The sequence below is a fragment of the Anabrus simplex genome, chromosome 2 (assembly GCF_040414725.1).
Source record: "Anabrus simplex isolate iqAnaSimp1 chromosome 2, ASM4041472v1, whole genome shotgun sequence".
Taxonomy (NCBI): domain Eukaryota; kingdom Metazoa; phylum Arthropoda; class Insecta; order Orthoptera; family Tettigoniidae; genus Anabrus; species Anabrus simplex.
The window spans coordinates 584035925-584058301 of NC_090266.1; the positions used below are offsets into that span (position 1 = coordinate 584035925).

At 38.8% G+C, this 22377-nt stretch overlaps 1 protein-coding gene across 1 annotated transcript in view; it reads left to right on the forward strand.

Annotated features, from left to right (window-relative positions):
• The window catches only part of LOC136862934 (neural cell adhesion molecule 2), a 485522-nt gene that overhangs the window by 139855 nt on the left and 323290 nt on the right, over positions 1–22377 (forward strand). The window contains exon 3 of the mRNA XM_067139223.2: positions 11056–11166. Within this exon, the coding sequence (XP_066995324.2) occupies positions 11056–11166 (111 nt within the window). The remainder of the gene's footprint in view (positions 1–11055; positions 11167–22377) is intronic.

The following is a 22377-nucleotide window of genomic DNA, read 5'->3' on the forward strand; positions in this document are numbered from 1 at the left end:
TAGATTTTAGCTCTCCTGCCTGTTTGCCTGTCTGTTTGTTTGTTCTACCATCACTATCACGACCAAACTTCATATCTAGTGTCTAATCATCTGAGAGCAGGTCAGAATATAAATATCATTTAAAATCACTGAACAGACTGGGGGTTTGTTGGAAGACCAGAAGAGTTTTTAAAATTTTCGCTTGCACTATTAAATATATCTCGACCAAACTTAACATTTAGAGTCTACTCATCCAGGAGCAGGTTACGATATGCATTTCATTTAAAAATCCCTCAATAGACTAGGGGTTTATTTGATGATAAGAATATTTTTTTTCCATTTTCTGTTAACACAATTGACTATATCTCGTCAAACTTCATATTTAGTGTTTACTCATCCAAGAGGAGGATTCAGTATGGGTATCATTTAGAAATCACTAAATAGACTGGGGGTTTAAAGGAAGACCAGTAGAGGTCTATCAATTTTCTCTTACACTATTGGTTATATCTCGGCCAAACTTCACATCTAGTGTCCACTCATCTAGGAAGACCAGAAGAGTCTTTTTTAAAATTTTCTGTAACACTATTAAATATACCACAACCAAACTTAACATTTAGAGACTACTCATCCAGGAGCAGGTTTTGATATGCGTATAATTTAAAAATCACTCAAAAGATTGGGGGTTTATTCGAAGACAAGAAGGTATCTTTGCTATTTTCTCTTACACTATTGACTATATCTCGGACGAACTTCATATTTAGAGTCTACTCATCCAGGAGGAGGTTTTGATATGCATATCATTTAAAAATCACAGAAGAGACTGGGAGTCTATGGGAAGACCAGGAGAGTTTCCTAAATTTTCTCTTATACTATTGATTATGTTTGTACCAGGAGGTACACCAGCCCCATTCAATTAAATGAAGCGCCTTGGAAAATGCCATCTTAAAACTAAAACTTGCAGCTACTAGCGCAAGAAGTTTGAGCTTTTCTCTACAGATGTCTCTACCAAAAAGCTTATGTTATGCCCTCTGGTGTGAAGAGGGACTATTAATATTGCAAAGTATTTTGTTATTTTAAGGTTTACTAAACTGAATTGGTTTTTTTTTGTATATTAAAGTTGACAACACTTCTATCTCTTCCCGCCAACTTTGGATGCTGGCCAATAGAAAGTTTTGTATATTTATTTTTCAACCAATTACGTCTATCTAGTATCTATTGCCCAATAAGAATTGGGGGTGTGTCGGGAATTAGCCCAGGGCTCTCTAGAACCTTCCTATGAGGTATCAAAGTTGGCACATGTTTAGACCAGGTGGTCTTATTCATCGCTCCAGTCTAGTGTGTGTGTTAATAAAGGTGGCGGGGAGCCTCGTCCATCGCCGAGTAATCCAGCAGCAGCTCGAGGTAATGGCAGTCATATTTAAGTGATAGTTTTTGAAAGCTATCTCGAGGGGAAGGTTTCCAATCTCTACTAATGTATCCTTAATTTTCTAAAATGTAACTTTCAAACAAATCAATGGAACTCAGCCGAAGTCAGGGAATAGAGAGAGTGCTACACTCCCGCTTTCCCGATGAACTTGATTTTGAGGTGACTGTGGTTTTGTAACCTATTTCAGTTTAAAATCTTTGTAAATTAAATGTTCTCCTTATCTAGTCACCTCGGTAGTTTAGTCTTAGCATCTGTAACTTCGGTCCAAGAGCCCAAATAATGTTTTAATCTTTTAATTGAAGATTTCAAGGAGTGCAAGTGTCCCCCGCCATATCATTTTTATTTTTTGGCCAGTAAATTTAACCTGTTGTTTTCCGCAAAGGCCCGGTGGAATGGGTATGTGATACCCCTGTAAAATTCTACTTCATTCTTTTATGTTAAGAGGTTAGACTGTTGATCGTCTAAGGCAGTGAATACTGTTTAAATTGTAAAATGTAGGTTGTGCCTTTGATGGGCCTAGACTTTCCTGGAACCAGGTTTCCAAGTGTAAAATTTTAATAGAGCAAAGACGATCCTTCTCTGTAATGGTTAAATGGTGCCTTTGGAAGGCCAGTATGGTATAATGTTTGGAGGGTAGTCTCCTAGATAATTTTGTGGAGCAAACAGGTTCTTGAAACATTGTATATATTGAATACTCTGTAAAAGAAATTGGGAGGTTCGTCTCCTTGACAGTTTGTTTGAAGGAGCCGCAGCGCTCATGGAAAATCTATTAGGGAGCTTCAAGCTCAAGGTTGTTGTTAATCGATATTCTAAAATTTTTACCCTATCTTATGAACTTTTGTACCTGAATTATAAAGTTTGTCTTTGAAAAATACCGAAAGGTAACCTAGAAAAGAAATATAACGCTAATTTTAAAGGTGTGGTATTTTTTTGCTAGGGGCTTTACGTCGCACCGACACAGATAGGTCTTATGGCGACGATGGGATAGGAAAGAACTAGGAGTTGGAAGGAAGCGGCAGTGGCCTTAATTAAGGTACATCCACAGCATTTGCCTGGTGTGAAAATGGGAAACCACGGAAAACCATCTTCAGGGCTGCCGATACTGGGATTCGAACCTACTATCTCCCGGATGCAAGCTCACAGCCGCGCGCCTCTACGCGCACGGCCAACCCGCCCGGTTTAAAGGTTTTTATTAACCTTTTGACTGTCTTAGATAGAGCCACTCAGGCCCGCACGTTCTTCCACCTCTGTCCATCACGGTATCCCCTAAACAATATTGAAAATCTGTAGACTATGTATGAAACGCCTCTTCGTCTTAAATACATTTTGAAATGTACATAATTTCGCTTACCCTTCAAATGGCGGAGAAAATTACTATTTTCTACAGGCTTCATGCTCTGCACCCAGTGAATGAACACCCTCGCAGACCTACAGTTACATCGAGGATCCATAGCAGGAAAAAATCAGAGGAGGCATCACATTTCTCTGGGCTTTGAAATGGCCCCCGCCTAATGTATCTGACCACCGAGGTAACATGAGTAGAACATTTCCCTTTAGTGTTTGCCTGTTTGTCTGGTTTTATGGCTGTTTGTATATTCCTAAAAGTGGAAAACTGCTGACCATATTTGACCAAACTACGTGTTTCAATTCCATTCACTCAGGATTGTGTTATCACATGCATATGATGTCATGGTAATCACATGGAATTGGTATTTGTAGGAAGATAATTCTCAAGTAATTTCGTTAACATTAGGTCTATCAAAACACTGTATACAACGCACGTTTAATAATATCATATTTCCGTTCCTTTCTGCTATGTACGTATTTGTCGTACGACGGATAGTAACGCAGATGATTACGAAAAATTGGATTTTTAGTCGAAGTCCCGTGGTCATGATGTGCATATAACTTCAGGGTGGGCAACGGGAGAAACTAGAAAAGCCATTTTACTCTTTTCGATAGGTCAGATATTAAGGGAGGTGTTATCAATGTCAGAGCACCACGCCAGTGTTTAGAGGTACAATATGCAACCTGAAAACCAAGGAGAATTTCGCACATCTTCGGACCAGGAACTGTAGGCCTATCGTACAATAAATTCGGAAATCGTCATCATTCTTTCTCGACTTTGTTCAGCTTCATCATATTTCACGTTACTGTCACGCGCTTCGTATGAAAATATCATTTTAATATGTCGTAATAAACGTGTGAATAGATCCATGTTACTTCGTATAAATTCCTGAAGTAACATGCAATCCATTGCAAATTCCCTTTTGAAGAAATAATAGAATACTAGTCACAAAATAAGAGTTCATCTGTTATCCCCCCCCCCCTGATTATTTCCTTTAAAAACGATTTCTTCTTGTCAATAAGTTTACATTGTCTGTTAGAAGTACCCAACGTCATTTGCTAAATCCCAGCTACGTTTTGCTCAGAAATAAATTTAAGGCGACACTCCTCAGATAAAAATCGATATATTCGTCATTTTTTAAATTTTTATGACTGAAATTGAAATAATTGAGTTTCTTTTTCCTTGTCACGAAACTCTGTGGAAATGCCAACTACATAAAAGTCTGCGTTACTACCTACCTAATATCCGTCGTACGACAAATACGTACATAGCAGAAAGGAGTTTCGTAAAAATCCATGCATTAGGTAAAAATATATTTTTATCTCCAGAGTGTCGCCTTAAGATGATGTTCCTTATCCAATTAATTTCCTTCGACGTGGAGCTTTCACACACTTACACGGTGTGTTCGGGAGGTAACTTTACAGAAGATAGGGATGAATGTATATATGGTGTTTGAGAGGTAAGCACATATAACCTTGGGGAAGGTAGGAATGAATATCCGCGGTTCGTAAAATATGGTTGTTTTAAATTTAGCGAATGGTTTTTCCGATGGAGGAGCTTGAAGGAGAGTATCATGTTTGTGAGCTTCGTTTAGCCCTCGGCTTATACGATCCGCCGTACCATGATTCAGGCTGTATGCATACGTAATGTGTAAGAAGCAAGTCTATGTACTTCACTGCAATACATCTGTACACATCACTTCACGGAAACATCAGGACGTATGCATTGCATAAGTTGTATGAAAACTTTCTACTTACAAGAAGCGAACGTTTTCAGACTAGAAAATATTGTAATGTAAGTCAGCAAAACCGTAAGTCATTCATCCTTAAACCTAAACTAAAAGCATCAATTTTTCAACGTTTTAACTTTGACATAGGACATTATTTTGACTTCATAAATATTCATGGCCCTGCCATTAAAAACAGAAAAATATGTTTGTACTTATATCGCAAATACACTATATTCCTTTTGTTCAATATATCGGCCGGCCTTCATTCCTACTTGATGACTTAGTTTAGGCCTTGTCGTAAGCAGATTCTATGGCGATGTCCATCTTGTGCTTCTTCTGTTATTCGTGACCTCGGCACTAAGTAGAATAGTATATATTTTCCTTCAATAAGTTAACCTGATGTAGGCTGAGTGAATCTCAGGACTGTGTGCCTGTGCAAACGTCGAGGTCACTTTCGTGCAATTTTTAACTTCCTGTCAGGAGAATCAAACATCGTCCCTCCGGGTGAGTCCGAGCATGTATTTACATTCTCGGCTAGACATCCTTTTGAAATCATCGTGAATGTATTGTAACATTTTCCCAAGGTCAAGTAGATTGTTCTTGCAAATAATATATCCCATTTCATTCCTTTCCTATGACCGCACAACCGAATGCAGCTTATTCGCACTGGAACATATTCGTTCCAAACTTAGCTTTCCAAATCCTCCTTGCAAATATTCGGCAGTTGCTCTTGCTACTAATTTTTACAAGCAATCAGCCTCTTGGCCGTCATATGTACGAGATTTCTGGAATCTATACAGTTTTCGCCTCCGTACAGCGCAGTTCGTGCAACAGACAATAAGAGTAGAACTTCCCTCCTTTCTGTAAAGCACCTGTGATCTCAACTAAGAACACACTGCCTTGTTAAACTCTGACTCTGTTGCCTTCCTTCTTCACTCTTAATTTAATGCCCCACTAACAAACCTTCTGAAACACTGAGGTGCCAGAAGTCTTCCCCACAGGAGTTCCTTTATGTGACAGTAAAACTACCAACGCATGGCTGGTATATTTGAACACTTTCAGACCCCACCGGAGTGAGCCAGGAATTAACTTCCAACATGAGTTCTGACGTCCAGCGCTCTACCGTCTGAAATACTCACAGGGAAAATAACAGGCAAGACCTTTAGACAGGTCGAAACCTATCCTGATTTTTGACACAATTGTAGTACTCTAAGGGGATAGCGAGCGGAGAATCGGCTTCCAGATTGAAATGCAAGGCTCCGAAATAGTAACTCGAATCCTGGTACGCAAGCATGAAGGGTGACGCAGCTGTACATCCCTAACCCAGCTCGGTGTTGTGGTATGGCGGGCCGTTTATGAATTCAGTCTCTCGACTCGCTCTGAAGCTGTGTTGTTTCACTCACTTGTCAGTCACTCAAGAAAGTATAGCAGAAATGACTAGTATAAATTGCATGATGATAACACAAATCTTCTGTACACCATGCACAACGAATTAGAAATTCATTGTTGCACTGTTCTTCACACTTTTTTTCTTCTTCTACAAACAATATATAGCAGGCATTACGACCTCGGGAGGTTGCTCTCTTGTTTAATTCGTTGCAAACAATTAATATGTTATCATATCCCTAAATCGTGGAGATGATAACTGAAAATGTATGAAAGACTGCAATTTAAGGATTGTGTCTTTGCGGTGAACCTCAACTTTAACGTCATTAGGAGTAGTTAGAATTCCTATTAATCGGCAGTGTAAAGCTTTCCACGGCCAGAAGAAGAATTTGTCCAACTGTTGAATTATGTCCATGATACCAGGAGGAATCTGATTCAGTTCTATTGTTTTGCGTGTAAGGATGTCTTCTAGACGAGTTGTTGTGGTCAACGAATCAAAAAGCAGGCCACAATTGCCCTCAGAGTTCGGGATCAAGTCTTCTCTAAACCATGTTTCCAGTTCTGTTTTCCCCAATTTTCCTGATTTTATAACAGAGAGAATGATGTTATCTGCTTTAAACCTTTCTGAAACCAGAGGCCTGAAGGTTCCGGTCGGCTCCTTGCAGTGCAATAAATAATTTAGGGAAAAAAGAACCATCCGTACTGATTGTTGGCAATATGGGGTATGAATGTGTGAGTGAACTAACCGATTGGGTTATCGTGTGTGTGTGTGTGTGTGTGTGTGTGTGTGTGTGTGTGTGTGTGTGTGTGTGTGTGTGTGTGTGTGTTTCTCACCTACTAAAGATAGAGTCATTTTCGATAGCATTTCGTGCTCGAACCAGCTTTTATCAGTGCTGTAAATACAGGACGGGGTGTATTGGAGTAATCACTCTCGTGCTCTCTCCAGAAATTCTTCTGCAAACTTATTCTTTTTTTCTCCGTCCTGAGCTTGCGAACAGGATACAAATTTCGCAATGTTCCTACTCCCAATACTGTGTTGTTTCATGAAACGGCTGATCTAGGCATAAGGTGGAGAAATCACTTTTTTCGACAGATAGTTCACGTGCTATTTGCAAATTCCACAACCGTAAATCTTCATCACTTTACCCTTCTTGCCTCCTGGAAACGGGAATAGAGCTCTTCATAAATAATTGTTTTATGTTCAATTGATTTGTCGACGTACTCGTATTTTCCAACTGCTTCCTCCACAAGTAAAGATATCGCTCCGTGTCAAAAACGATTATCACTTTTTACCACCTTAGTTAAGCCAGAATTATACAGCCTTCCTCTTGTACACCATACCCATGTTTTCTCGCACACTTTTACGGGACTAGGAACATAACTACAACAGGACGATTTGCATGGCGATGGACTCGTAGAATCACTAGGTTCCGGGGAGTCATATTCTACTTTCGAACTCTGAGATAGAACTTCACTTGCGATCGGCAGAAGTTTTTGAGCTGAATCCCTTGAGTCGCTTTCACTGACTCCACTGTGTACATCAAGAGAAACCTCCTCAATTCGTCGCATTTCTCTACGATTATTTTCCATCAAATCACTCGCATATTGCCACATTTCCTTTTCTTTCCAGCTAATTTCTCCATAAAACAAACTAGCTTTTCTCGGAAATAACTCATTAAAAACTCCACTACATTAATTTGGTCTAGAATGCCGTCCTCTGATCACTGTCTTCCTTGCCAATCCAAACTCTTTCTTATTCAAACGCTGCCATAGGACGTATCTGTGTCGGACCGAGGTAAAGCAAATTGTAAAAATATGAAATTAAAAAATCATATTTTCTCGAGATTTTCTCATAAGTTAATCAGTTTTAGTGAAAAAAGTACACGAGCTCTGCAGTTTCTTTTACAAACAACCGAGAATATTTAGTATCGCCTAACCGTATCCTTAAAGAAAAACGTAGAGGCTGCCAAAAAATATTGTAGTTAACATTACATTAACTATAACTTCAAGAAAATATTTCCTATTTTCATAATATTTCATTTTAAAGTTATAATAGACTGAATATGGAGGAGTCTCATCCAAAATATAGTGAACCACTGGTGATGGACTCATAGTAGGAAACGCAATGATCAGTATACGCTCTAAATTAACATTGGTAGCTAGAAGTTTATAATCATGCACTGTAGGAGACAGTCTTGTATGGATAGAAAGGAAGTGATCGTTTTATCTGTATTGAGATATATCTCAGTTGTCATCCATAACATTTCACCGTCGTAACAATGGTGCTAACATTTCAGCCTTTTGTAATGATCCGAACTATGTATGAGATAACTTTGCTGAGTCGAGTCTTTGTTGCTCTGTTGAAGAAATATTCAGAGAAGATTTAAATAACCATAAATTCTCTGGGACCAAGTGCCTCATTCAAATCGCATCTACTTCCTTTATTCTGAAGGGAATCAATGTGGCTCTCACTGGGCAGTTCACGCGTACAGTTTCCTTCCAACTGCATGACGAACTGGACGCATGACGCTCAAAATGGCGGGATGATACATTTTAGAAGTAGCCTGTTTAATGCGTTAGTAACGAATAAAAGCCACAATGATTTTTGAACTCTCTCAACTTAAGTAACAAAGCAAAGTTTTACGTTATCATTTACCCAACTCTGTAGTTTACTGACACAAATGTTATTATAATTACTCACCTTTGCACATGTGTAACAAACGCTATCGAAACTGCTCACATCAACTCACGACTGTTTCATTTCAAGCAGATATCATTGGATCGCCGCTTCACCACATGTAAGCCGTGCATCAGTGGTACTTACAATCACTGCGTACAGACAGAATAGGGATGATAACACACGTTTATCATGTTCTAAGGAAATGGGATGGAGACATAAAGTATTGTTTAAGGACACGGGAAATCAGAGAGAATTTTTTGGATGAGGAGGATAGGAAGAACATTGATAATGAAACACAGTTGTATACCGTTGTAAAGTTATTGGACAGAGAATAGATGCACCCAGAAAGAATGGCTAAATTACTGAACATTATTAAGGCTATGTGGAGAAATAAATTGATAGAAGTAAGAATTGATACATGCTAGTTAGTGATGAAATTGTGCCTAAGGTAACCTAGTCAATATAACTTCGTTGAAATCTACAGCTATTAGGTACGTAGATTATGCTTGTAGCATATAAATATTGAACAGTCATATTCTCTTTAAATTGCATGTTTTGATAATATAATATAAGAGTATTCATTTGAGATATCGCACGTGGTATGCAGGGACTTAGGATGACAAGTATGGTGACCCTCACTTTATGGGGGTGGGTCACGTTTGCGGGGTATCCGATGGACCTCTATTCGGATGTCCGAGGAGTCAACTGTTTTCTTTTAAGTTCCATTTATTAACAATTTGTTTCTAGCATTCATTTCAGGCCATTCTTTCTCTGTTCAATTCCTAGATCATCTCAGTGTTCAAACTGATTTATGATGTTTTCCGAACACTTCATCGTTTGTGATTTCTTTGTGTTTTATACTTATGCTGTATTATTTGAATTTTTGTATACTGCAAGTATCAAACATGAGAAAAAATAAAAGTAAACAATACCCTCTCACGGAACTGTGGTTTCCGAGATGATGGGAGACGGTTATTATCTTCAAATCTTATATTTCTTACAAACACATCGGAGAGTAAAGTACTTTCTTCAATCGAAAAGGAGAATATCAAGATCACTATAAAATGCACACGAGACTTATTTTCAAGTTACCAGAATACCAGTAAGGTTACCGTACCAATAGGAACAAACTTACGGTCGAAAACTTTATTTAAGACCAGTGCATAACATTTAATGCAATATGCATTTCACTGACGTTATTTAATTGTTGATAGACTGTGTACTGTGAAACTCAGAAATAATTTTCAGCTTTCGGTTTTCAATCCGATATCTGTGATAAAGGTTGTAAACTTTCGTTACCTTCTCGAACTCTTTGAATTGTTGAGGAGGGGAACCGTTTCTTTCTTGGCACTAAGATGAGTGAGCTCATTTATAAGATTAAATCTGCATTTCATTTGTGGACTGATTCTGTTATTTCCAGTTAATTTTTAGCCGCCAAAGTAAATGCCCTGTCGTAAATTCCGATGTCACTTACCTAATTACGTAGTTTACTGACACAAATGTTGAATGTGTTCTTTCTCGTCCTACGTTTAGTTGTCTGTGACTTTAAGTACCATCCTTAGAAAGACTCAAGTGAGTTGGGGCCCGTATTATAAGATTGCGGCTTGAATCTCAGTTACCTATTTAACTGAGTGCATTTTTAAACCTATATAATTTAATAAATATCTTTGCGGGTTTATGAGAGTTAAAACAGCCTCAATTATATTATAACAAAAGTCTTTATTATTAGAAGGGATGTCAATCGCTCCATCCAGATTTATAAGAAATTCTGTATTGGTAAATAAAATAAAAACATTGTCTACAAAATTCAACAAACTGAAATATTTCTGACGGGTAACGACGTCAGAAAATTTTACTTAATTCAGATTTCAGTTGACTACCGTTTCTAGAGGTACTAAAAGAAAAATCAGCAGTGTGTGGTCTGTAGAATTACACATGGTAATCGATATATATTTCAACTGAATAAATCATTGCTTCATACATATTTTTCTTGTTTCAGAACTCATGATTTTTTGTTCTCTGTGTTCTAATCTGCACGTGATGAAATTACTAATTAAAGGAATATATACATGCACATGGAGGGTAATATATTCAAGAATTAATATATTTTATACTTCAGGAGGAATGAATATCCTGGTATGTTAGAGTGGGTTTAAATTCCGTTACTGGTCTTTCTATTGTAGATTTGAGTAATAAACCACGTTTTAAGACGACGCTTGGATTTAGAATAAATTGTTAAGTTTTTCATGGCTCATGTGATTCCGTATTTTTCCTTTTATAGGCTCTTCGGTAAAACTACTCGGTTTCAATCTCATGTGAGGGGTGTTATTACCAATGTTTTTCAAATTATTGCACTATGACTTGATCATAAGAGGAGATCAGAGTATGAGGCATGTTTTAGAATTTTGTATACTTTATATCACTCAAATTTCTCCTTTGTGATATCAGTTTCTCAATAAACCTGTCAAAGGGTCGTACATGAACGTTCGCCCTGTTTCCTGTTTCAGTGCCACCCGAACGTTTAGTGATTTATGACGCCAAGCGCCGTGACAGGACGCAGCTTATAGAGCCATACAACGAGGGAAACGATGTCAGTCTAGTGTGTGAAGTCAAAGGAGGTAAGGCATATGATATTTTTCAGTGATTACTTTTAGTATTTTTTCATGTTGTATATGCTATTATTAAACAACGTAAATTATGCGGGGAGCAAAACTAGAGTGTTCCTTCATTCCTTTTTGATTTTACTTAAATTAACTTGAAAATAATTCTAGTTTGTAAGAACAGGACAATATTTCTAATAGTTACAAAAGCAGCAATTCTCGTATTGTTTTGTGAAAAGGTACTGGATATGTAAAGGACAATGTCTTCAACATGTCATCAGGGGGTTCAAAAGTGGGCAAATTGGTCAAGAAAACGTAAACTCCCCTATAATAACCTAAAACTCGAGTGTAAAATGGTAATATCAGAAAAACTCTATTTCAAAAAACATGATAGCTTCATTCAAGCATTTCCTAGTTTTTTTGCTAGTTGTTTTACGTCGCTCCGACACAGATAGGTTTTACGGCGACGATGGGATAGGAAAGGGCTAGGAGTGGGAAGGAAGCGGCCGTGGCCTTAATTAAGGTACAGTTCCAGCATTTGCCTGGTGTGAAAATGGGAAACCACGGAAAACCATTTTCAGGGCTGCCGACAGTGGGGTTCGAACCTACTATCTCCCGAATACTGGATACTGGCCGCACTTAAGCGACTGCAGCTATCGAGCTCGGTCATTTCCTAGTTAAGATGGCTAATATATATGTTCACTTTGCCACTTTCTGACAGTTTTTCAGTGGTCTCCAATAAAGACTTCAGGAAAATGCTTGAATGGTGTCCTTCTTGGAGTTTACGATAGTTTTCTTGCTTGAGTGTAATTTGTTCTTTCTCTCATGTTCATTATATCACAGAGAGCCACCTGGGTAATTGTGTAAAAGTCTTACTATTTGGTGGACCTGATTCAGAGTGAGTCATGTCCTATATATTGTCCGTTGAACGCAAAAGAACAAATAACTCCCGTATGTTAGTAGAATACAAAGAAATGCATTTCATACGGCAACTACATTCTCTTACCTCACTCCTAGAGATTGCTACTAAATTGAACACAGGATGTTGAAAGTAATTTTGAAAATATAAAGTTTCTGAGATCTATATATAGATATTTTTCCTACTTGCTTTACGTCGCTCCGACACAGATAGGTCTTATGGCGACGATGGGACAGGAAAGGCCTAGGTATGGGAAGGAAGCGGCCGTAGCCTTAATTAAGGTACAGCCCCAGCATTTGCCTGGTGTGAAAATGGTAAATCACGGAAATCCATCTTCAGGGCTGCCGACAGTGGGATTCGAACCCACTATCTCCCGGATGCGAGCTCACAGCTGTGCGCTCCTAACCGCACGGCCAACTAGCTCGGTCTATATATTATTGAAATGCAGCTCAACATGTAAGATGAACCGAGCGAGTTGGCTGCTCTATTCGGGTGACGTAGCTATGTGCTTGTATTCGAGAGATGTTGGGTTTTCCATGGTTTTCCGTCTTCATTCTAAGAAAGTACTGGGCTGTGTCTTAATTAAGCTCTTTGTTATTTCCTTCCAAATCCTAGCCCTGTCCTATCCTTGGTTCGCCGAAAAACCTTTCCGTGTGTTAGTGCGACGTTTTACCGCTAGAAACAAAAGAAGTAACGTCAGTTTTCATTTATCTCCCAAGACACGAATATTTCCCTCTTTGACGAGTAATCTTCAATGAAAAAGCTGCCTTCAATTTGGTGAAATTAGCAAAATATCGTTAGAATTGTTTTATGAAAATATAACTTTACTATTGTTATTGATTCAATATTTTTTACATATTCTGTATTTTATAATTTACTCTTCGTTATGATATACGGGATTGTAAAAGTAAAGTGAGATGACCTAAATTTTTTACCGCATGAACTTCCTGTCGCATAAACTGTATCTCGAAATTGCCTGGAGATTACTCAATCAATGTTATTAACGTTTGTGAAATGTCATCACTTTCGTCGACGTCTAAGAAGGACGTATTGAAATAGATTTCTATCACCATTATTTATCAGGTTTAATTTATCTCCCAAGACATAAATATCTCATGTTTTCTCTTCTTGTCGACTTAATTTCTTCTCATTGCAAGTTATAAATCTCATTCCGTATTGAAGGTTATCACTTTACAAGAGAAAATATTTAAAATCCTCCTTATCAATACAAATCAACTCATCTATTAGATGAAGCAAAGTCTAAACATGTTTCAGCCTAATCTCAAGGCCATCTTCAGTAGCAGAACAGATGATACACACGTTTTAACCCATAGTATTGACGGTCTCACTACACTCCTCAACACAGTGTCTTCAATTTAACAGTCAGCAGTTTTAATTGACAATTTAAGAACGATCTATTAGACGAGAGGACTTTATACCTCAATATGTTTTAATTCACTAATCATGATCATTGTCACTTTACTTCATTACGATTTTTAATTTGTTTGTGTATTATGTAATTACTGTTCTGCTACTGAAGATGTCCTTGAGATTAGGCTGAAACATGTTTATACTTCGCTTCATCTAATAGATGAGTTGATTTGTATTGATAAGGAGGATTTTTAAATATTTTCTTTTGTAAAGTAATTTCTTCTCTGCAATGAGTTTTTATTTGCTTAATTTATAACAGTGTGTTTCCTTTTACGGGAAGAAGAATATTCATTATTCAGGTATGACGTAGCCCTGTTGGAGCACCTTCAAGAACCTTCGAAGGACTCTGCGTTTTACTTCGTGTTGTTTATTAATTGCAAGATTTATGTAGTGGCCAGTACTGTGGGACAACAAAGTTGGGATGTCCTATCTGTGACTAATATTGCTGTACCCACTATTGTGAGGTATTTAGCATTATTGCTGCTGGTACTGGTTAGCTAACGACCGGAGCCGTAAGAAAAGTACTACCCTGGATATTTCCTCGATTTGAAATAAGAGGCTGCTTATTTTTGACAGTAGGATTGAACCTCCGTTACGTTGCAGTCTTTCACAGAGAACATTTCAGGTTTCTCTCTGATCATGACACTCATGTTCTCTCGAAATGTCCGTTATGACAATTCTTTCACTGTAGTACATATTGTGCAAGGTGAATAATAGAAATTTGATTCTACAATAATCATGATACACACAAATTTCATACGTTACTCAATCAAAGCAATTTTCGTACAAGTGGGAAAGTATTCACATTCAAATGCCAAAATATTCCTCAATTTCAGAGATATGCGGTGCTGTTATAGTTACAAAGGGACAATGAAAACCTACGTACATATGCAAAAAATAGCCCTAAAATACCACTGAGTAACAATGAAGTGTCAGACTTCCTCATATATATCACCTCGCGAACCACATTAGCTTGAATCCCACTAACGTGAATATTTAACGCTGTTTACAATAGGCCTATATCTTAATACCACGGAAAGGGTGTAAAGATAATTTCCCACAGGTGTCAGTCATTGTTTCTCTACAGATCTCACACTCGGGACAATTAAACTGGGGTGATGATATCTCTGGAAATAAAACTAAGTGTAGCTTTGGAGTAGGTGTGGTAAATACTAAGCCGTTCATCTTTGATAGTGATAATTAAATAACTAAAAATCATGAATTTAATAAAAGGTTCCTAAGTATACAGTGAAGGCATTTTTCTTACTGTTGAGTAAATTAAACTAATTAACAATAAGAGTGGGAGGATGGTTACCCTGTGTATCATAATGTGCCGTATTTGCTCGGCGTTGATACACGAAATCCGAATAATTATTTCATTAATTAATACAACTTCCTGTCACAAGGACAAAGTATGTCGACTGCACAGTACTTTGTCTTCTAAGTTATTGGTGAGTTTGCTAGTGTGCCAGATAGAAATAACAATCACAAGGCTCCGGAATAAATTTGGATTATGACATAATGTATGGTTCTTCAAATATTATATAGATGATTGCAGAGTATGGTTACTGAACCTCGTATTGCGGCGATAGCGATGTCGTGAAGTCGCGTCTGGTTGAGCCCGACAGAATCCCATAGCTGTACAGGAAGTTTAGGGATGGTGCCTCCGGCTCCGATCATGATTCCATGGACAGAGATGTTGTCTAGGTGATATTTGTCTTTATGGTAGTTTACGGTTGGCTGGTAAATCCACTTCTGCGCGTCCACCTATTCGGCCTGGCCAATGTGCGACCAAAGCGTATTGTGCGATCTAAGATTAGTCCTTGCTTGCTAGCTGGTTGAAATTCTATCATGTCAATACGCCTGTTACTCCTATCGGTAGCTAAGTGCACCGTGAAACAATGACCTCTCAGCGTGTTCGCGATCATGTGTCGTATTGAATGAAGGCGGGAATTTCTCAATACCTCCCAGTGTGATGTTATATATTTACCCCATTAACTGTCTCTATGACGATTTGTCGGAAATGATAATTTAAACTAAACTAATTTGAGATATTTAAATCAGTTGTAAGAGAGAATACCACCTGTCAATATGTTAGTGGTAACGTTGCTTTTTAAAGGCATGATCTGTTCTCTCATTATTTTGGTATTGCGGTTATTCTACGCATTTCAGTAGAGGTAACAGAGATGTTCAGTGGCCATAATCTACACGCATGTTGATATTCGTTAGCCACTGTAACAATGACTAGCCTGTTAACGGTTATCTACGTTAGGTTACTCCGTAGATGATAGAATTTGTAACAGATAAATCCATATGTCAGCGCTATCGTGGCTACTCCATGTATAATAAGTCCCATGATAAGAAAATTCTAACTCTAAGTAAAACCATAATGCATGAATGAAGTAAGTACTTTTCGCTTTTATTAAACGTGGAATGATGTCATAAGGCAAATTTCCTCTATACGTTAAAATAAATAAAAGGTATCTAAATAACAATACTACTTGGGAACCTAAAATGGTTCCCTGTGTACATAATCTACCTTTTAACTGTCTCAACAAATTGGAAATAATCTTCTCTATCTAGCGGAGGTTACTTCCGGGAGGAAGTAAACATATTTCTGTCTTTGCAGATAACATTTATTGTCACTTTATAGGCTGGTAGAAGGTCTCTGGATGCCTCTATAAGAATCCCCTCGGCGTATGCAATCACACGTGTACGACGATAGCCTTTCAATTGTCGTTCCAATGACCTGGAAATGCCCCGAGGGAGGTGTAACCTGACCCCGTCTCAGACCAGCTCAAGGGGAAAAGAAGATTCCTGAATGTCTGTCTCGTGGGAACCACTCAATCGAAAATATTCTCAGATTTGCTTTTCCCTTCATTCGACTTGGGAATATCGCAACTGAGTTTTATGGAATTTCTTCTGAACAAGATAAATGATAACGAAGCACAACATTAAATATATGGCTATTCACTGAAGATAATTAAATCTGCTGTTTAAATACACTGGACGTAGTTTGGTTTTAAAATGAATCAAATCATGATCATATACGATAGAGTATGTATAGACTATCACTACGAACAGTTCCCTCTACTGGCTGAAACCAACTGAAAGGTCCGTTGTACGCATATTCTTGTACTGCACAATTTATTTTGCAATTTTGTTGATTACCGAGTGATAACTCTTCTAAGACCTGGATCGTTATATGTTGATCATTAAAAAAATTCTGACGAAGATGCATTTGCACGTCACGCACATATTTAACAGGCTATTTTGAAAATTCGCAGGTGGGGAGGGAATTCTACTGGTCTTGAGACATTTTTTGTGGGGTGTATGAAGTAGAAGGTTAAGCTACGAAGCGTTACGCATTCATTACCAACGTAACGTAGGGATGCATTTATAGATGTATGGCATAACTTAGTAATGTAATATTGCAATTTAATTAATAAACAATTAAGATAATACAGCCAGAAGAATTCAATAATTTAGCGAATACCATACTTTCTAGCGAACATCTTTTACCTGTATAAATGATTTGATACAAAACTTCTGTCCATCACGTATCCTGAAACTCCTAAAAGGGACTACCTCTCTGACGTACCAGATTTCAATTGTTAATGTAATAAGTAAGTTTCATGTTTCGGAAGTCAACCAATACATAAATGTATTGGTGTGAACAATACCAGATATTCCAAAGTAAGCTTTCTATTATTATGACATATGGATTTTGAAGGCATTGCTAACTTTCGTAAGTGTTTCTAGGAACATCTTTAGGAACATACATTTTACTAAGACATGATTCACTGATGATTTTACTGATGTCAAAATATCTTGCCATAAACCTGTCAACGTCATAGTTTTGAGCAATTTGGTGCATGTACATTGTTTTGATGTGTTGCACGCTACAATCGGTGTTTGAGTGACAACATGAAATGTAAATAATACATGAACACGCATACAACATTATTCTTAGAGATATTTACTTAACTGCACGTACATCACAGAAATGGATTTCAATTTCTTTCTTCTTGCTCCAAATGACACATATTTCAAGACGAACATTACGTAAGTTTACAGGAATACAAGTCAATAGAGTTAATACTAATATATATACTTTACGTATTGTACAACTGTCATCGTTATGTCGAAATTAGGGTAATTACTTCCACTTTTACTCAAGAAAATTACAAATGACCGTCATTAAACTCTCCACAACCATCATTAAAGACGACAAAGGGAATGACATGGCTCATATATATCCAATAATCATCAGTTAGTTCAAAAAGCGAGGTGATAATCCTTACGTAAAAGTACTTAAGAGTAATCTACTCTATTACATGACGGTCATCTGTAATTCTTGAGTAAAAGTGGAAGTAATTATTAATATGCATACTGTGCAATATATACAGTGTATATATTAGTGTGTATATTGTACAACTGGCATCGTTACGTCGAAATTTGGGTAATTACTTCCACTGTTACTCAAGAAAATTACAAATGACCGTCATCACACACAAATAGGAATGTGAAGTAGACTAGATTACTCTTATGTACTTTTACGTAATGATTCTCACCTCGCTTTATAACTCACTGATGATTAGTGGATTCATCTTAGTTATGCCATTCCCTTTCTCGTCTTTAATAATGGTTGCGGAATACTCTCAACCTATTCTCTTCAAGTTGTTACCGAAGCAATAAATTATATCTATTATTACTAGTAATGCAGAATCACCCCGTGAACTATGCATCCATAGTTTTGCAAGTAACTACTATTATTTATTCTATGTCGCATGTGTAAATAAAAGAATCGCAGTTGTCGCAGTTACTGAATCATTATTGAAGCTTAAAATATGTTTGAACCTAATTCCTGTATACTTGTGCTCGTAGAAGCAATCTGATAAGCAGTATACACATTGGGTATGTAAAAATGTGTTTGATCTGAGTATTATTCCTGTTTTGAGGAACGTGAAAGCCTAGTTGTATTGTAACTGAGTTCTGATCAATGAGGCCATGGTTCGAAATCCAGGCGATGCCAGTGGAACTTTGGAAATATCTGTCCCCTGCTATTCATATTTCGTGTAAAACTACAGTTCTCATACCTATGGTCACGATATCAAAATTAGCTTAAAAGCACAAGTACGCTTGTATAGTTTTAAAAATATATACCTATAGCATTTTATTATAATATCCAACAGATCCTGCCCTGAAATGTCTTATTTGATGCTGTTAATACCTTTCTTGTTTCACTCTCACTAGAGACAGACTGGTCTGTATTTAAGTTCGCAGATTCCATTTGTCACACTGCTCAACGATTCAAATTATTTCCGAGTTTCATGACTCACCACTTCCGTGGAAATTCTCAGCGCAAATACCTGGTATGAATGAGGATAAGTGAGAGTACATATAACGTGCCTTCTCATATAATCCTCTCCTTTATGTGAGGCGAGTGATATAACCCGTTTGTGATGAGAGAATCTAAGGCAATACTTACAGAGCTTTTAAGAAGATGAAACGAGAGAAATCGTTGTTTGCACTGTATTGCTGAAATCACATCTCGTACTCGGGGTGGTGCAGACTCGTTCAATCACGTTTTACCTAGATGGTAGGCGTCCCCCTCACTGTTCTCATGAAGAGAAATGAGCCAGCAATGGAATGGACGAACGGTGGGACGAAATTGTAGTTCATAATTATCTAAAAAATTGTATTGTTTATATTACTGAAGGTAGAATATAACCTCTGCTGTTAACTAGATTAGTGTATACAATTGTGAAATAAGGAATATATATATTATGGAAGCTGGCATACACGCTAGGATACATAACCATTTTGTCTCTGCTAACCACAGCGTTTGCGTGGAATAATGTCAGCAATATTCAGAGATTATTTGAGAAAAATACACTCATTTTTAAAAAGAAACACCGCACGAAGGAACCATCACAGCTGCACTTAAGTGCCCACAAGCAGAGAACGTGGTAGTAAAAGAAAAAGTCTAAATATTGTTCTGAACGAAGCATTTATTACATGGTAATATACATTTGCAGTGTGCACTCAGTACGGTGATGGAACACCCATAGCACGGAGATAGGCGGCTGTACGGTCAGGTATAGAGGCATATTCGTGGAAGTAGTATACTGCCGCAATAGATGCAAATGGCTCTCCAAATTTGCCGTAGTTATCGCTGGCTTAATTACCATCCAGTCTTGTCCTGAATGTTCTCGATGGGTGAGAGGTCTGGATAACTTGCTGGACAAGGAGCATATTGCCAACACGAAGGAGAGTCAAAAAAATACCCGTGCTGTGTGAAACTCGGAATTATCTTGACGGAAAATGGGGTTGTATACATGGACACAACATTTCCTGGATGCAACACCACGCCGTCAAGTTTCCTTCAATCACCACCAGTGGGGAGCAGGGATAGTAAGAAATGACACCTCACATCATGGCTTCTCTACTTGGGGCAGTGGGCCACCCTTCAATCAAGCCTGTACCACTGCGCTGGCTAGTACGTCTCCAGACTTGAACCCGGTGGTCGTCTGTATCCAGACAGAACCGTGATTCTTCCCTGAACATCACTTGTCGGCGGTCCACAAGCCGCCATGCTGCCTCCTGGTGGAAGTTCAAACGTGCTCGGTGATGCTCGAGTGGTAATTGTAGACGTCAAAAGAGATCCTCCCCCTCGCCGGGCTGAGTGGCTCAGACGGTTGAGGCGCTGGCCTTCTGACCCCAACTTGGCAGGTTCGATCCAGGCTCTGTCCGGTGGTATTTGAAGTGATAAAAATACGTCAGCCTCGTGTCGGTAGATTTACTGGCACGTAAAAGAACTCCTGCGGGACTAAATTCCGGCACCCCGGCGTCTCCGAAAACCGTAAAAAGTAGTTAGTGGGACGTAAAACAAATAGCATTATTAAAAGGGATCCTGCTCTACTAGCCGCCTGGATATGATACTGGTGGGCACAGGCACATCGTCAGCTGCCGTGATATGTCCCCGGATGTAGTGATGGGTCATTCGATTCATTTTACTGAATCGATTCATTTGATTTGGTTCAAGTTACTGAATCGATACAGTGATCCGATTCCTGGCACATTAGAGTCACCGCTCCTACTGCATCTGTATAGTATGTACGGGTAAGACAGCAGCAGCAGCATTCAGTGCTCGCTGCTGCCATCTGGTCTTCATACTATGAACTCCTTTCTTAGAAAAAAATGCTAGTCACTCTAATACATCGAAAAATTCCGGCGGCGCAGGATGGGAAAGGTCTGGGATTAGGAAGGTAGCAGCCATAGCCTTAATTAAGGTACAATCCCAGCATTTCCTGGTGTGAAAATGGGGAAACTACGGAAAACCATCTTAACGGCTGCCGACGGTGGGATTCGAACCCACCATCCCCCGAGTGCAATCGCATAGCTACGCGATACTAACCGCACGTCCAACTCTCTCGGTCATTTTTGAAAATATGTGTTTTTCTATCAGCAGAGGATTTTTAAATCGTCATATTTTGTATAGGCTACCCGAGATGTACAGTAGCCCATGGTTTTCTGATTCAACATACTGTTGGTTAAGTTATTGCGTCAGTCGACTCACTTACTGTCCACATAATATTGAAGTCTTGTGCAACGATGTAACATACGAACTGAGACAATACTGAGCCGTTCCTCCCAATATATAACAGGTACTGTTGAGTGGTCATGAGCATGACTCATAGTCATAGGGCAGACTAGAGTCGAGTTTAATTAATTGTCAAATGTCAACTAAATTATAATACTAAGATTCATTAAACTAATAAATAGCATAACGTAATAGCCTACCTACTTACTAGCTACTTTAGAATTATATTTTAAGTACCTTTTTAACACTGAAAATGCATCCATCTATTATTTAAACCTCCCTGTAAGAAGAGGACAGTGAATGCAAGTGGGTATCATTTTCAAATGAGCTGAGCTCGAGAGTCCATTATAGCATACGGTTCTTTCAGAGTACCATGGGTCTGTATGTATTGCTTCCGAGGAGGTTCGGCTCCCCGCCAATGCTCAGTGTACCGATAATGAACCGTGTGTGTTTGTGTTGTGTCTCACTAATCCGTGACTGCGTACGATTCGTTCGGTGTGCCATGGCTCACTGTATGTCTCGCTGCAGCGAAAGCTCGGCTCTCCGCCAGTATCCAGTGTGCTGATAAGGAGCCGTGTGTACCTTGTATCTCACTGAGCAGTGCTTGCAAACGATTCTTTCGGTGTGCCACGATTCACTGTCTCGCTGAAGCGGAAGCTCGGCTCCACGCCAACGTCCAGTGTCCCGCTAGTGAGCCGTGAATGCGCCACTCAGCACTGTCAGCTGGGAGTAAGCTGAATCGTTTGCCGTGAGCTTGTCATTCCTGTAAATCGATTCACTCGGACACTTGAATGAATCGATACACTGCCCCAAATCAAACATTCAGTAGCCGACACTACCCGGATAGTGCACAGCGAAGCTCGTGGAGTGTACAGAGTCTTGTCGCATTATGAAAAGTTTCTCCCTGCTTGTGGTCTGCCGGGGCCGATCTGAGCCTTCTAGACGCGTGTGTGTATCCTCATGTCCCCACTCCGCCCTACACCGACGAAGAGTTTAGTTATAGCGGTTCTAGTGGCGAGCAATGAGCCAGAGCGTCCGACCTGTCTCTCGTAGTCCGACGAAATGGCTTCTCTGAAACTCGTCTAGTCAAATATTTGTCGAATATGCCGTCGGGGCATTTCTGTGTGTTCACTCATTTTCTGTTTGTGGCTCCCACTGCTTATAAGGCCTTATTTGGTATCTTGCATCTGTGAAGGTTGAAAGGAGATGTATGTCTCCGGGTGGCAGTTTTGCGTAAGCAGTCAGCATCAATCGCAAATATTGGACATACAGC